Source organism: Oxyura jamaicensis, chromosome 20, assembly GCF_011077185.1.
Source record: "Oxyura jamaicensis isolate SHBP4307 breed ruddy duck chromosome 20, BPBGC_Ojam_1.0, whole genome shotgun sequence".
NCBI classification, from domain to species: Eukaryota; Metazoa; Chordata; class Aves; order Anseriformes; family Anatidae; genus Oxyura; species Oxyura jamaicensis.
Genome location: NC_048912.1, coordinates 120,289 through 136,897, shown reverse-complemented (window position 1 = coordinate 136,897; position 16,609 = coordinate 120,289). Strand labels below are relative to the sequence as shown.

The window sequence follows — 16,609 nt, the reverse complement described above, 5'->3', positions numbered from 1 at the left end:
TAACATAGAAAAATGAGATGGAAACAGAACATTCCTATAAGACACAACTTAAATTTATATTTATTATATATATATTTATATATGTACCTTTGTATAGATTAAACTGGGTGGAATTTTATCATATACATTTTTTGGTATAATACATGAAAAACAGGAATGGGAACACAGCAAATACAAATCATTACATTCCTTGAACAAACTCATTGTCACATTGAGACTGAAAAATTGCATGCAATGAAGAGACAGAGAAGGGAAATAAGTTCTATAAAAAAAAAAAAAAAAGCAAATACAATCTAGGTACAACTGTCAACAGAGGAGCAGCACTATATATGGCAAACCTGTATAAATTAAAGGTAAATTTCACTCTGACATCTACTATGACTTAAAGTGCAACAAAGCCTGATTTACCCACAGAAAACAGGAAAAATTACCCTCTCCCCATTCCAACCTATTCCTCAAAAAAACAAAAAACAAAAACCTAAAGAATATACATTGTCCACAGTCCTATAGAGATGCCTACATCTACTCAGTAGCACCAAGAATCTGATACAGGTATAATTCAATTAAAACTCAGGAGCAACGATAACATTTGTTTGCTGCTTTTGCAGACTTCTTGCCCTTTATTAGTGTCTGGGAGAAGGAGGCAGCTCTCCCTTTGCTGAAAGTGAAGGTGACAGTGTCCTCTTCAGTGTCCCAGGACACCTCTCTCCACCACTGGCCAAACCATTCTGGCAGTAGGCTAGAAACACGCACATACACACAGTGAGAGCAGCAGGGGTTACGCTAAGGGGATGGGACGGGAAGCTGAGGCCCAATTTGTGCGCCTGGGTGTCTGCAGGTCTACACGCACACAGGTGCATGCGTATGGAGGGAACAAAACTATCTACACAGAGGTGAAGGGTTGTGTGAGTCCAGTACACACCATGAGCCTCTTTGGTGAGAGGGTGAAAGGAAGGGGAGGGAGAGGAAGGGAGTCAGCACAGGTCCCCTCTTGCGAGCCCCCGATTGTGCGGTTTCCCAAGGCCAGGGGCCTGCGCACCACAGTTCGTCTGTCTCCACATGCCGCCTCTCAGCAGGCCTCAGTAGCCAAAGGTCTCCTGGGAAGCATAGACCATGTAGAGGAAGCCATCCTCATCCTTCTCCTGCTCATAGATCTCTGAGATGGGCGTGGACACGCTCACCATGCTGTGCTGGTTCACCAGCAGGAAGAAAGCCTGGGTGGGATTCAGCTGCAAGCGGCGCCTGGAGGGACAAGGGCAGGAGGACCCGGGTCAACTCACTGTGAGAGCAAGTTCTGCCTCCCCCCATGACGCTGTTCACATAGGACTGGGCCAGCACAACCAGGACCTCCTCCCATACGCTCAGGACATGCTGCTGGTGAGCCATGCTGAGCTGCTAGGGGCTCTAAGGCCTCAGGAGCTGGGGCTCTGCAAAGCTCCTTTCTCCAAACACTGCTGCCTCGGGCAAAGCAGAGAGGACTCTTCCAGCTGAGCTGAAGGATACAGGAAGGGAACTGGAGTCCCCCTTGTCAGCTCATGAAGCGTCCTGTGAGGGAGAGAGGTCATAGTCCTTCATCAGGTGCTGGGCATCCCTCACACAAACAACTGGTCCATACTACAACAACACGGTGCTGTCCTCCATCCTCACCCTCAGCAGCTGCCTTTGCCTCACCCTTGCCCCACCTCTCTGTGTTCACAGCATGTCAGGGCCACCCTACTCACCGGATTATTTTGACCAATTCACTCATGTTGACATGGTCTGGGACAAGGAACTTGGTCTTGTCCAGCACTGGCAGCTGTTTCTCCCCTTTATAGCGTTCAATGATGACCTGGGGAGAAAGTCAACAGCAGGGTTAGCCTCAGTTTACAGTGCCCCAAGCCATAGCCTCAAGGTCATACAAGTGGAGAAGTTGAAGTAAGGCCCCACTTTGTTTCTCCCCGCAGAGAAACAAAAAAGGACACAAGCAGTGACCGCCAGGTTGGCTGCAGACAGCTCTTCAGCCCCAGCCTGTCTGCCAGAGCCAAACAGTGGAGAGCATCCAAGATAAGTGAACTAAAACATCAACTGCTCTGGCTGACTGAGAAACAGTACACCCTAGCGGACTGATGCCTCCCCTAACATGCAGAAGATCTGTAATAGCAGCAAAGTGTATTTTAACATCACTTTCAGACTTACCAAAAACTGAGCGAAGGGCCCAACTCCCCATACACATGGTAGAGAGGGCGTGGAGAGAAAGAGGAGCTTGCTCAACCTGATCAGTCCTGACCACACAGCCTCTGCATAGCAGGAGACATTTTCCATCCCTTCTGTGCCATGAAGCTGAGCTGCTGCAGTTTGGGAAAAGCTGTGGATATTCCCAAACAAGCAAAGTTTTTATAAATAACTGCAAAGTCATCCAAGGCATTCCTTCAGAAAGGTGGGGTTGGATTTTGCCAGTTCCCTTCCTCATGGTAACAGTCAGCCACACTGACTCCAAAATGCATCAGAACCCATGGCCACTTATCCCGGTGGCAGGGAGCTTCCATGACACTTCAGCACAGTGCCACCAAGGGAACAGCCCAGCCTGTCCTCCTCGTCTTTCAAGAGATCTTGCTTGGCAAAGTTACACACCTACACTCTGAAAAGACAAAACAAGGATTTCTATTCAGTTTTCCCACCAATAATTAATGAATTTCTTCTCTTAAGGAATGTCTGCTGACAGCTACAATCACTATTCTAAACCAACCTGGAAATGTACTATTTGCATACTAAGAAAGAAGGAGCTAGGTATTTACATGGTATTAATGATATTTCTTATAAAGCTCAATACATTCCCATTACAGTGACACTGACTCCCAGATCTCTCCAGTCCCTAAGCTATCTTCTCCACAGAAGGACACTTATATACTAATCAGTTCATTGTCTTCTGCAAGTTGAGACTGACCATTATTTTTCACTATAAGGTAATTCCCGTGGATCATTTTCCCAGCTCCTTTCCAAAAAAAATAGATGGGAGACCAAAAACGCCTTTGGCAGCAGGGGCACGGAGCAGCATGCAGAGATCATGCTGCCCAGAAGATGGCTCCATGGATCCAGAAGGAACAGGGAACACTGCTTGATTTGCCTTGACACACCGGCTTTTGTCAGCAGCAGCAAGGCAGCTCCTGCTGCCTGACCACAAATAAAAGCACTGAGCGTTTCTGGGGTCCCTGCAGACCCAGTCAGAAGTGCAGTGGAAGAACACCCAGATCCCTTCCCAGTGCAAAAGGTCTCCTGCCCACTCTATTCCCACTCCTGCTCTCTCCCTCTGCAGCAGAGGCTGCCCTGGAGAAGGGTCCCCTCACCAGCACTCGTCTTGCTGTTCCCAGACAGCCAGGAGAGTTCTCAACACCTACAAGATGGGAATGAATCACAGAACAACACGCCTTTTGTGTGGCTGCACCTCCATTAGGAGCAGCCCTGCATATGCAGCGCATGCAATGCCATATGCCCCATGCAGAGCTGTGGGGAACAGAACAGTGGGGCCAAGGACACGGACGCCAACTGGGACTTGCCTGTGGCCCTTCACTGCTTGTCAGCCCCTGCTGTGGTGGAAGGGATTGCGGAGGTGAGGCTAAACACAAGCAGAAGCAGCAAGGGAGAAGTCTGGAGTGAGAACAAGGTGGTATTCCCAGACACCACCACCAAGCTGCCACCCTGCAAGACAGAGAAAGCTGAGGGCACTGCAGCCTTTATTTACCACTAGCTACTGAGACTCATTTCTCCCCTGCAGAGAGGAATCTCCAAGGATGTTGGCCTGGAACAAATTGAAGCCCAGCTAGTAACAGTGCTGGAGAGAGGCACCTTGCCAGTCACAGCAGCCAGCAGAAGGCAGGGGACTGCAGGACACTGCACTCGAGCCAAGCTCGGTCCCCCCAGGAGACAGCACTGAGAGGTGGCTCTGCTCCTTCCACAGCCTGCTCATCACTTGCAGAGCTTCCCAGTCTGGTGTAACAGGACACTCCCCTAGCACAGAGCCTGCACCCCAGGCATTGCCCAGACAAGGGAGTGGTACAAGGTACAAGTGGTACCTTGGTGGGAGTTCTGCACCTAAACACCACCTGAAGAGCCCATCCCCAAAGATCACACAAGGGAAACCCAGGAGCCAAAGAAACAGGACAACCAACATATGAAGGGTCCCTCAATCCACCCATGTACTCACACTGGCCATGTGTCTCCTCTTTTTCCAGAGCAAAAGACCATAAAAAAACAGGTATTGCTCCCTTTTGCCATATAGGGTCTGGCTCAAAGAGTGATTTTATGTACTTACCTACTTCCTAACTTCCCTTACTCCCTGCAGGAGGGGAGGCAAGCACAAACAAAGCCATCCTATTCTGTTTAATTTGAGTTTCACTTTCACAAGTGAGTATTTTGGCTACAGGTAGACGAACAGTTTCAAGGGGCTGGACTCTTGCAACAGTCACATACAGGAATGCAGCTCTGGCCACTGGGAGATACAGAGGCAACACCTGGAGCTCAGGATTTTAACAGGAATGTGCACAAAGGGGCAGCTACACAGCAACTGCTTGCACGTACACCTTCAGCTGTAGAGGGCCCTGTACACCTGGGCTGTGTCTCACTTCTCACTCATGTCTAAAAAAGACAGAGGTAGCTATCTCTAATTACCAGACAGTTCCATCCCACCAAGAAAAGCCTTTCAATTAATCCAAGAATGGGCTGAGGAAGATGTCGCAGCTGTTAAAGCAACAGCTGCATTGTGCCTTGAGCAGACACAGGGTCTGTCATGTAGAACAGCTCCAAGAGTTTCTATTTCCAAAGCATGAGCTGCTATTCGGGTAATGGCTAAAGGAACAGGTGGCCAATGGACGAGAAGTTATTGTGTAGCTCTGGAGGTAAATGGATGATCAAATGCTAATATTACATCCCTGAAGCCACTGGGCTTGTATACAGAACCTCTCCCAAGCTGCTGCCCCAGCCCAGGGGTTCCTCAGCATGGGACACCCCCTCTCGTGGTGGGAACCCTCTGCAGACATAAAGCAAGCTCAGCACAGGTGGGAAGGCTTAGGGCAGAGCCTGGGGAGACACGGTCCCACTGCAGCAGAGGCCTGGGCAACATCCACAAACTCATCTCTTGTTGTGGGGCCCAGACTGGAGATGTAAGGGATTTTGTTAGGGAATGGGACCAGATGTGACAACCTGACATAGGCAAGGCTGCTGTGGCTCCATGTCCCCAAGTCCAATCATCAGTAAGGCTAAGGATGTATTCCCAGGAGGCATGTGCACACACAGCAATGCATGTGTATAACACATACAGATCTCCACACATAGCCAGCCACAAAGATCAACACTCCTGTAAATGCTACCATCATCAACAGCCTCCCCCTGTCCAGCTGAGCGGGGTGGAAGTCCCACAGTGGGAATAGGTACAGTGTCCACTCAGTCCCAAAGGCACTCTGGCATTTACTCATATTGATGTCTGTTGGCCTTGGACGCTGAAGCTGAGGGTCCCTGCACAGCCCTGGCAGGAGCCCAGGGAAGGCTGTCCGTTCCTCCGAGTACATAACTCAAGTTTCCATCCACCGCTGTCCTGAGACAGGGTATTATTTTGGGTCCCCTGACACTGCATCTCTGTGTTCCTCTGTGAGTGTGCAGACGTGTTTGTTTGTTTAACCCTATAACCTGGCAGATATTTCTTTGCACAGCACAAACACAGCCTTGGCCTTCCCTCTGCAGCACCACTGTCCATGAGTCACCAGATCTCATTTAGCTGAGAATTGAAGTGCCCTGGGCTTGCTCCTGTTGCTACCCCCAGTGCAGGCTGGGTTGAACAGGATTGTTCCTCTTTGATTTTAGACCCTTCAACTCAACAGAGCTGGTTTGAAGCTTGCAGCTGCTCCTCAAAGGCCCAACTTCAATGGGCTCCAGAAGGAGAGTGCTGGAGCCGGTAAGTGGTGAGGCCAATGGGCAGGCATAAGCTGAGCCCATCCTCTAATGGGGCAGAAGATGGGTTTCTAAAGCATCTGCTGCAGGCTGTGGCTAGAGCTCCCAGCAAGGAGGCATGAAGCTGAGGCAGAGTCACCCCATAGCCACCTGCCAGCCTCAGCTGGAGGTTCCTTCCCAGGAGAACCAAGTGGAAGCAGCAACCCCTGACACACACCCACAGCCTCCTCAGTAGGAGCTGTGTGTTGCTGCAGTCAGCATTTCTTGCCATGGAAATGTAGCCAGCTTCAGGAAATGTGGAGACAGAAAGCCAGCCCCTGGCATAAAGTGGATAGTGAAACACAGGTAAAAGCTGGGGGCTGTCCTATCTCCTTATGAGATGTGCCAGAAAATCTTAAACACAGCGAGGCATCATCCTAGGATGTGATTTTCCTTCAAACACAAGCAAAAAACTCCTTCTTTCAGGTAGAGTTCAGGTTATCTACTCCTTTGTCTCTAGTGGGGTGAGACAAACACACCAACAGTGCTCTTCCCATAGAGTGCTCTTCCTCACCCCCTCAGGAAGCACTCTCATGGCAAGAGATTTGTCTTTCCCTGGGCACAAAGCCAAGCCATGCACGCTGCAAATCCTCCAGGTCCTCTGTCACAGCAAAAGGGGACTCACCCAAAGGCCTGGAGTAGAAACTGGAGATGCAGGAAGAGGGCAGCAGCTGCAACACAGCTTGCTGCGAGTCCTGCCAGCATGGAGGGTGTGACGTGAGCCCTCTCCATCTGGGCCATCTTCTCCCAATCTCACAGAGCTGCAGGCTCAAACCCTTTTGCTTATTCCAATGCATAGGAAGCCCCAGCAACACAAGTGAAGTTACTTTAACAGTTAATTATGAGAAGAGCAAGAATCAGCACTTACTGGGATTTTGTTTGGATGCTGATCTCGGATCTGCTGTACTTCTTTACAACGATCCACTGGAAAGAAAAAAGTAAAACAAGGAAGTTAGGAACATCTGGCTGTGCTAATTCAAATCAAAATGAAGCAACTACCCTACAAGCTACAAACTGACAGGAGGGACATGGCAAAAGAAATACAAATTCTGTTCTGTGGGCCACTGCTTCATATTTTGCAGCAGTGAGATTGTCAGCACAATCTCAGCTTCAGTGAGCAGACCTTTATGGCTTCTCACCACCCCAATCGCCTCCCCAAAGATGGGAAGTGCCACCCTGCCTGGTAAAACTGGCCAAAACACATGGAAACAAAGTGACTGAAGTAAGACTGTAAGGATTTTAAAGCCGTATTCCTAAATCCACGTGAGCAAACAGAGTTCATAACCATCAGTGCCAGGAAGCAGCAGCAGCTTTAGGGTCTCAACTCTGGAAGCTCAGGCTCCTGGTGTCTCCTGGCTACTTCCTCAGATGATTCTCCATCTGGGACTTGGTTTTAGCCATTTCCTTCTGCCTGCTGTGCACTTGCAAGCACTACTTGGCAGAGTGCCTCAGTCCTAAAGAGATACACCTTGTCAAGTAGGACTCCTTTATCATCACAGACCTGCAGCTACAACAGCTCTTGGCCTGAGAGAAAGTATTTCTAGACCTGATGTGGAAACAGGGAAACAAAGTTAAGCAAGGAGAAGGACTCACACGCTCTAAGATTTTTTTCCTGCAGTTACTCCCAGACATTCTAACACATCTTCTTGCAGAGTTCACAGTCACTGACACAGACAGCAGGCAGCACATAAAAGCCTGCACACTTTTTGAGCTGACAGGAGAATTTCAATTCCCCTCTCCCCCACTGCTCTGCCAGAAGAACCTCCACTTTCCACCCCAATTCAAAACTGGAGGGTGGGGAAGCCGAGCAGGGTGCCAGCGGGCTGTGTGTCCTGCACAGGGACACAGCGGCCCTCAGCCTCCTCCTGGGACACTGCAGCCCTCGGAGGTAACGCGCAGCCTGCAGACTTTGAAATGCACTGAGGAATCAGTGTCACTGACCACAGTGTGTGAGCCAGGGGTGATGGCCAATAACTATGGGCTGCCCAGACATGCAAACATCTCATAGAAGATCTTGGTATCATAGGCCCTGTCCTGAATCACCCTGCCCACAGCACCTGCCCCAAGCCTGGCTGCCTGCCTCAGTTAGTGCCTCCTGACCTACAAGTGCTGAGGTAAGGGCAAGTGCAGGTGACTGTATTATATTTTCTCCCCAAAAGTTTTGAGCATTTCTCCTCTACTCAATAAAACCTTGTTGCTTACAGATTTGGCTAGATACTACTTTGGGAACAGCCTGGAACTCTTCAGAGGCCACAAGGCTACTAAATCACCATATCACAGAAATTTTTGAGCATTATTTTTGCCTCCCCTGAGAGGAAAGCATCCCTCTGCTAGGAACAGCTAGACCTGCCTTCTATAGGGCTTCATGGGCTAGCAAGACAGCAAGATGATTTGGAGTGAATGAAAAATTTGGCCATACTTATTTCGGCTTTCATGATTGGAGATGTGTTTCCTCATGCTTCCATTTCACCCTATCCAATGATCCAGGGCATACAGAGTTATCCCATGAAGGAGCCAACTTTCCTGAGGTCTCAGTCACTGAGGAGTTACAGAGATCAGCACAGGTGATGCTGGTACAATGGCACCCTATTGGGAGTGCATGGCACCCAGAGGGAACAGCCAGCCTGTGGCACATGCCTGCCTTCCTGCAGAGCCCTGCTCCCACTGCTCGCTGCACTCCACAGCGCATCCCAAAGCCTGCAAGCCTGCAGCAGGAGCGGACAGCACATTGGCACACATACTTAGATAACCTGACTGCTGTTGACTCAGATCTGCTGGGGACTAACATAGCCTGCAGAATGCTTTGTTTTTCCAGCTTCAGTATCCACACTGTCCTGCATCTCTCTGCATACTATAGAGATGTTGCCATGTGGATGAGCTTCCTCAAAGCCAGCAGGAATTCAGGGCATGAGCCATCAGCTCTGAAGTTCTCACTAGTTGGAGCTACAGCTGCCGATTCACACCCTCCAAGATCTGCCACATACCCAGGATCTGGTCCTTCTGCTCACAGGGGTTGGAGCTTTTGCAGCCTCTCTCAATCTCTCTCATCCCAGAGGACCCTGTGGGACCCAGCAGACTGGCATTATCACAATGCAATGGCAGAATGTGCTGCTTTGCTCCAGGGGCCGTCTGTTTCAGAGTCGACCTTCAGGAAAGCAGTTCAGGGCAACCCCACCTAAGCTGTCCAGGTACCTGAAGATATAGGCATAAGTCTCCAGGACACGGAAAGATCTCCTAAGGAGCACATGCAGTCCCCTCTTAGTCTTAGTGCACCAATTACTTCTAAGATTATCTCTTACCCAAGTAGGGCTGGGAATACGAAGAAGCCATCCTGCACCAAGCCCTGCACAACGGGGTTATTTCTATGTGCACAACAGAAGTGGATGTGGATCCTCTGCCTCAAGAAAGCATCCTCAACACCCTGCAGCACAGAATGGCTATATACTACTATCTTTAATTTAGCTCACATGTGGACTAATTAAGTAAATCACAGGAATAAAGAGAAAACCGTAAGAAAGGATGGAGCAGGGATCAGGAGTGTGCAGCGGCTGTTGACAGGGGACAGCCCAGCCCCAGGCCATGAAGGGCACTGCCAGCAGGCAGCTTCCCTCACAGCTTCCCTCCCCTTCTGCCAGCAGTGTCTGCAGTCACACTTCACATGCTGCAGGTCTGATCTTACAAGCCTTGTTCTTCTCCTGAATTCTAGTCGTGCTAGTTGAGGTTAAGACTTTCCCCTTTGCTGCAGCACCTGGCTACAGTCAAGCCTTGGCTGATAGGTGAACGAGACCTGTTTACAGGACCCATCCCATACCCTCATTTTTCCTCTGGTCTCTCCCCGCCACAAGGACAAGCCAAACACCTCTCTGCATTTTGGCAGCTCAGGGACTCCAGCCGGGGGGCGGGGGAGGAGGCCCAAAGGAAATAAGGCCATTATTTCAAAAGGGCTGTGCAAAGGCAAATAAAACTGCAGACAGCCACCAGAGGGGAGAAGCACTGCCTCTGCTCCCAGGTGCAGGCACCTTTCATCTGCCACGAGGGGAGCCAGGCTTATACTGCCAGGATGCAAAAGCTCAAAATGGCAGTAAGATAAAAAACATGCTTTTTATTGGCTGTTCCTGAAAAAAAAAAAAAAAAAAAAAAAAAAAAAAAAGTTCACTGCTAGAGCCTATTGAAAGACAGAAGTATTTCTGTAGTAGTGCATATGTCAGGAAAATCGTCTCTCTCCCCCAACTGCTGTTTCATCTGTTAAGCATGAACAACAAAGCTTGCAAATTGTCCCAAGCACAGGAATCTCTGCTGTTTTCTTGAATGAGGTCCTTCCCAAGCTGTTCTCCCAAAGATGTGGACATGCAACATCTCCCATGGCAATATAGGATGAGATCATTATGCCAGTTAAGGACAACAGTGGAAAATTTTATGACTTTCAGAGCATGAACCTGTTTGTCAGAAGCGCCCAGGAACTCTGGCTACGGGACATGGGGCTTGGCTGTGCCGAACACCATGCAGACACAGGATGAGGATGAAAGGACAGCCCTGGGTGTGCAAGAGCTTAATCAGACAAAAGATACAGATGGTGGAACATAAGAACACATGGCAAATTCTCCAACAGTGCAGTTGCATAAGGGGCAGCATTTTTCAGGGGACAGGAGATGAACTCGGTGACCAGCTCTGCTGCCTGTGACCAACTGCAACACTGTGACTTGAATTTGAAAACACCACCTGCACATGCTATCAACATGCTGCAAGGTCAACAGCACCGGAGCTGAGCAAGAGCACTCGGGAAGCCCCGGGGCTGTCTCTGCCACCTGCGAGGCGCTCTGCCAGCCAGCGTGGGGCTGGATCTGCCTCACATCCAAAGCAGATGCAGAAACACGTTTCCCCAAGAAGCTGCTGTGCTCAGTCCCAGGGCAGAGTGTTGCTCGAGCATGGTCCTCCCACCAAGAGATCTTCTGCAAGGAGGGAGGAATTGGATAGTCTGAAATAAGGATGCAATTGGGATGAGCTGGCAACTGCCAATGACATAGACAAGTTATGCAGGTCATTCCAGATGAATGTCAAATATTTATGTAACATGCTGCCCTAAGGCCTGACTCCTCTACCTACCAGGAAATACACCCCTGTTTATCTGCACGGCTCACACCACAGCTAACCTGCCCTGTCCCTGCCTGGTGCTGGAGAGCTCAGTCTCAGGCCCGTGGCACTGCAGGAGGAGTAAGAGGGAGACTCCCACATCCAGGACAGAAGGATGAAGCTGGTGAGGCCAGCCCTGCCCCAGGAAGTCCTTGCTGCTGAAAAAGGGCCATTGTCCCAGGCCAAGTGGGACAGCAGCATTACAGCAACTTGGCAATGATTGTGATCACTGTTTCTAGCTTTCTTCTTTTGTCTGCAAAGCTGGGGGCCTCTGGATGGGTGGGAGGACTCAGGACAAAACCCGCTGTTTTGAACTTGCTATCCAACACAAAGTACGTCTCTGCGACATGGTGCAGGTAGAGAGTTATGCTCCACTGTCACTGAAAGGTATCAGAGGTAGAGCTTACAAATAGATTAAACAGGAATCACACTCCATTTTCTTAGTGGTTTCACAATGCGAGCATGATTTTGAGCCTACCTCCAGGGAGGAGCATTTGTACCTGAAACATCTGTGGTAAAGGCTCCGCTCATCACCAAGCAGAGCCACGCAGCAGCTGCTAAGTCTAAACTCATGCCAAGAAACATGATCCCTGATCACACAGCTCTGTGTCCCCCTGCCATGAACACTCAAGGGGAGCGCCAGGCCTCCATTGTTCAGACAGGGCAATTCAGGGCTTCTCCTCTCTGCACCTGTCCAGGGACACCCCCAACACAGCAGTGCCAGAGCTGTGTGCTCCAGCACACACAGCGAAACGAGGAGAGCCAGAGAAGTCTGGAATCACATCATCATGATGTGATGGGGGGTGTTATCAGGAAGATACAGCTCTGCTCCACACGCATGGACAGCCTCATAGCGGGCCTGGCACAGGGGAAGATGCTCCTGTACCTCTTTGTGGAGCCCACGCTTGAGAAGCTGCATGCAGGCCAAGAGAAGGGGCCCTGCTAAACTGAACAGCACTGCAGGGGCTTGGACCCTCGATCTCCCCTCTTCACTTACAGCCCAGGGGCAGCTGGAAGCATCAGCCTAGATGCCACAGAGAGGATGGATGTAGTGTACTCAGACAGGAGAAGAAATCACTGTCTTGTTACATCAGACCAGATGTTTTCTCTTCCCATCAGATGAAGTTAACCAAGAAGAGGCTTTAGTGCACCCTTGCCGCAAAATGGCACCGAAAAGCCAATAGCTCTGCTTCCAGGGACAGGGACTGTGTAAAAAGCACAAGAAACAGAGGAGAAAGCAGATGTTGAAAGCTTCTCCCCTGAGCATGGGGGGCAAACAAGTCATACCTTCTGTGCCATGTTTGGATTGTACACACTGTGTTTACATCAGTGCTCCAGATAAAGAACTGGCTTTTTCACTCAATGTTTAGTCACAGTTTCACTAGCCCTGGAAAAAGAACTACAAGTTCCTTTCTTATGAGCAGCCAGAAGGCTGTCCTCTGCAAGGGCTTCCTTCTCTCCGCCTTTTGTTTGTTCTCCGCATTCCCGAGCCTCCAGGATAGCAGGAATGTACTCACATTTCTCAGAACCACTCGGGACGCTTCAAGTTGCTCAAGCAAAGGACTGGCACTCCCAACAACCACAAGGCAGAACACATCTGCACATGTACAGAGAGACTTTGCAGAGGCCGGGTCATTGTTGTTTGAAAACAAGCATGCCTGGACATGCAGAGATTTGCAGGGCCTATTTGGGGAGACGTGCCAGGCACAAGAGACTAAGATATATTCCTTTGTTTTCCCTCAAAGCCCATTCCCAAACCACCTTCAAGACAAAAGGCATCAAACAATGCCCCAACCACAGTTAGTGGTGTGTACACACAGCAGGTCGGCCACAGGTGTTGGCACGAGCAGGGTGATGTCCCGGGAGACCAGGGACAGGGTTCTGATGGCAGTGTTCCCCTTTGACTGGCAGCAGAAGGCAGGCTGATTCCAAGGGCGATGACCAGGCCGTGGCCACAGCTCAGCAGTGGCAGATGCGAATTCACCGGTCCAGGACTCATTGGAACCTCTGCCCTTCTGGTTTGAGGGGTTATCTTCAGCTTTTGCAGTGAAGAAAGTATCAAGTAAGGACCGAGAGACACACAGGCCTTATTCCTGGCTGCCAGTTGGGAGCTTACATTATATATATATGTAATATATATATATATACATTATATATATATATTATATAAATAATGTATATATATGTATATATAATAAATATTTGCAGTCTATACATCTCACTGGCATTTGTTTTCAACATGTTAACTCCTCTTGTATGAGTATTTTTGTCGATGCTGTTAATTAACCCCATGTCAAATCACGTCACAGAACATCCTCTGTGATTAATACAAGGAGGTAGAGGCCACCAGGCATGGAGGTGAGACAGCAAACCTCACTTCAAGGAGCTCCATCTGTTAAAGCACAGCTGCGAGAGCGTGAACACTCAAAGCACAGAGCGTGAGGACAAGCTGACCCTGCAACCAACCTCAGACCAAGACCAGGATGTTTTTCTAAGTGACCATTACACAAAACAGGTATGACAAGCACAGGATGGAGCGTAGCAGAGACAGTTCATCCATTGGTGGTCTTTCAACTGATACAAGCTTGGCCAGCTTATACTAGGTGAGTCCCCAGAGAAGGCAATGCTTTATTTTTCCCTGGAGCCAAGTGGAGACGGAATTCAGTTCTACACACATCTATTGCTGCCTTTTCTGTGAAGAGAAGTGTGTTCCCAGACCTGAAGGCATGTCTCCCAGGGAACTGAATCCAGAATGGGAATATTCAGCGCGTAGAGGCTGAGGTCAAACCTCAGTCTGTCACCTAGCCAGGGGCTCCAGGACACACATGTATGTCTCCTTGCAAAGCGCCTCAGTTGCAACAGGACGCCAAGGCACGAGGCTGGCTCGCTACGAGACCTGAGCTCAGCTGACTGGCTGGTGAGGTGGAAGGTCCATGTCCATACTCACACCCGTTACACACCGCAGCAAAGCAAAGCCTGAAGCTTGCTGGAGGTCTCTCAACAGCAGGGCAGCTGCTGCAGAACAATCCCTCTGAGAACAGTGGGAGGCATCATTGCCACCTAACCTGCTAGAGGACTCGCGCTCCTCACTGGATGTGTGATGGTGTCATCGGGCAGTGGCATATGTGGCTGCAGGCCAGGACAACCTGTTCCTTTGCCCCAGACCACTGCTTTGTTCTGGAAACTGTTTTGAACTCCTGCAATGGGCCTGACTAAGCAGAACACAGCAGCCTCAGCATCCCCAGAAAGGATTAGCATGGGGGAGCTGAGGGTCACCACCAGATTTTACCCCCATGCATCCAGACCAAAGATGCCCTGCTGCAGATGTGCCAAGGGCTGGATCAGCTCACAGGACATCACTCTCTCACTGTGCTTCGGGTCATGGGGGAAGCCAGCCTCTGTGCCCTCAGCATGCCTCATCTCCAACCTTTGGTGTTTCTCATCCAGTTCCTTTTTCAAGTCCTCAACCACGATGAGCAGGAATCCAGAAAATTTATTCAGAATAGACACAAGACAAAGCAGATGAACAAACAGAAGAAACTCAATGGAAAAACAAATCTCGATACCAAAACTACAAGGAGAAAACAGGCACTGAGAAAAGCAGAATCTTCACTAAGAGGTGGCAGACCAAGCCAACTGCTGTGAAAGCAAGCAAACCAGAGCCTGGGCAGCTTTTGTAAACAGCCATATTCCTGACTCTTTTTTTTTTTTTTTTTTTTTTTTTTTAACTGTTCCACTTCTCTGAAGTTTTGAAGCCTTAAAAATTAAGCCATTCTGAGGGTACACTATCCCTGGAAATATTTTCCATCAGCCCTCTCCAACTGCATTGTAAACAGTCACTTCCTGCTCCTGTTGCGTAATGATTTGAAGATGAAAACAAGCTGTATTTACTTTCTCCAACCAAGCAATTCCAGCCCTGACCCAAAGCAACTGCATGGGCTGCCAGGCCTCCTCCTCCTTCCCCTCCTCCTGGCTGAGCTCTGCAAAGCAGTCAGCTGAGGGAGCAAAAGGGCAGAGGAAAGTACACAGAAACAAGCGGCACAGGCAGTTGCCAGCACCAAACTCCCTCACCCCCCTTTTTCCCTCCCAGGCTATTTTAATCCTGCTTTCTTTTAACTGCTCTGAGCTTCGGATTTTGTTTTCCTTTTGTTTGCGCAAAGTCTGAGCAATGTGGAAAGGCACAAGCCAGACTCCTCCTAACTGTAAAAAGCTGAATCTCACCAGTTTGGCAATAGGTAGTTACTAAGGGTTTGATTTAGGACTTTATTGCTTTTAACAAATAGCTTAGGAGAGTAGAGTATAAGACAGCAGTGAGCAAAGCAAGCATCCTGCAGGCACACAGACCTGATTTTTGTTTGTGCACGTTTACTTGGATGGGTCGCTGCAGCCTGAGGAGGCTGGGTAAGTGTTCAAGGCAGAAAGGGTTGTGACAATAAATTGCCAAATAGGTACAGTTTCCAATAGTGCAGTCAGGGGTTGGCTCAGCACTTCGGGAGGAAAAAACTCCAGTTTTAAAGCCTCTCATAGGAAACATGCCCTAACCAGCGCCTAGCCAGCACCTGACACCCAAGTTCCTGTTTGGCACCAGTAGCCCTCGTTCGGGCATCACCTGGCGGCTAACGCCCAAACGATCCCGTCCTGCTCAGGACGTTGTAACCGCCAGAAACAAGCATGTTCCCCAGTGTCAGCTGGCGGAGGTCAGGAAAAGCAGCAGATGGTGTTCCACCAGGTTTCACCATCGGTTCGGCAACCAGGCCCGGCGCCTTCCACGGCAGCCGCCTGCCCCTGCACAACGCCGCGCGCTTGAGCTAACAGCGCCCGGGAGGCGAGGGAGGAACCTGCAGGGCTCAGAGCTCCGGGGGCCGCAGCCGGGCCTGCAGCAGGAGCGGCCCCCGCGCCAGCCGGGGCCGCTCAAAAAAAAAAAAGCGAAAAGCGGCTTCCCGGGGGTCTGCGGGGCGCGGTGCGTCTTCCCTCCCCTAGGTCCTGGAGCCCCAGGCCAGGTCCCCCCGCCCTGCTCGCCCCACGGGGCCAGCCTGGAGGTCCGGTGGCCGCGGGTCCCCCGAGCTCAGCCCCAGCCCCAGCCCCTTCCCCGCTCCCCAGGCGGCCGCCTCCCACCACGCGTGACCGATCACCGCAGCCAGATGCGGCCCGGCCACCCCCTGCGGATCCGTCCCCGCGGCTCAGGGACCGGGATGGGCTCACCGAAGGCGCGGCGCTGCTTGAAGGGCCGGTCCGAAGGCATGGCGGGACCGAGCCGGGGCGCCGGTGCCAGCGGCAGCTCCGTTCAGCGGGGACTGCGGCGGAGCGGGGCGGTGACGTCACCGCAGCACCCCTGAGGGGCAGCGCCGGCGGGGCGGGGCCTCTGTGCCCCCGGAGGGCGGGGCGGCTGCAGAGCACAGCGCGACTACAGCCGGAGCAGACTGCGTACGGAGCTACCGCGACCAAATCAAGACCGGCAGGAAACAGAATGACAGCGTTTTGCTAGGAAACATCGCTTCGTATGCCTACTAAACGCACGCTG

General features: G+C 50.6%; 1 protein-coding gene across 1 annotated transcript; it reads right to left on the bottom strand.

The window, feature by feature from the left end:
- Nucleotides 1-37: 37 nt before the first annotated feature.
- Nucleotides 38-16,446, bottom strand: MAP1LC3A (microtubule associated protein 1 light chain 3 alpha). The gene is made up of 4 exons (XM_035343746.1): nucleotides 16,291-16,446; nucleotides 6,827-6,882; nucleotides 1,722-1,828; nucleotides 38-1,242 (listed from the first exon to the last, which is right to left on the bottom strand). Exons 1-4 carry the CDS (start codon nucleotides 16,328-16,330, stop codon nucleotides 1,080-1,082), a joined length of 366 nt encoding a protein of 121 aa, XP_035199637.1. The 5' UTR covers nucleotides 16,331-16,446; the 3' UTR covers nucleotides 38-1,079.
- Between the last annotated feature and the right edge of the window lie 163 nt (nucleotides 16,447-16,609).

What these genes read in the sequence shown, in the direction of transcription:
- MAP1LC3A (XM_035343746.1), bottom strand. Translation starts at nt 16,330, where the DNA reads ATGCCTTCGGACCGGCCCTTCAAGCAGCGCCGCGCCTTCG. An exon ending in CAAGCAGCGCCGCGCCTTCG is followed by an intron (nt 6,883 to 16,290) that starts GTGAGCCCATCC and finishes TTTTCTTTCCAG; the next exon opens with TGGATCGTTGTAAAGAAGTA. An exon ending in GAATTGGTCAAAATAATCCG is followed by an intron (nt 1,243 to 1,721) that starts GTGAGTAGGGTG and finishes TTGTCCCTCCAG; the next exon opens with GCGCCGCTTGCAGCTGAATC.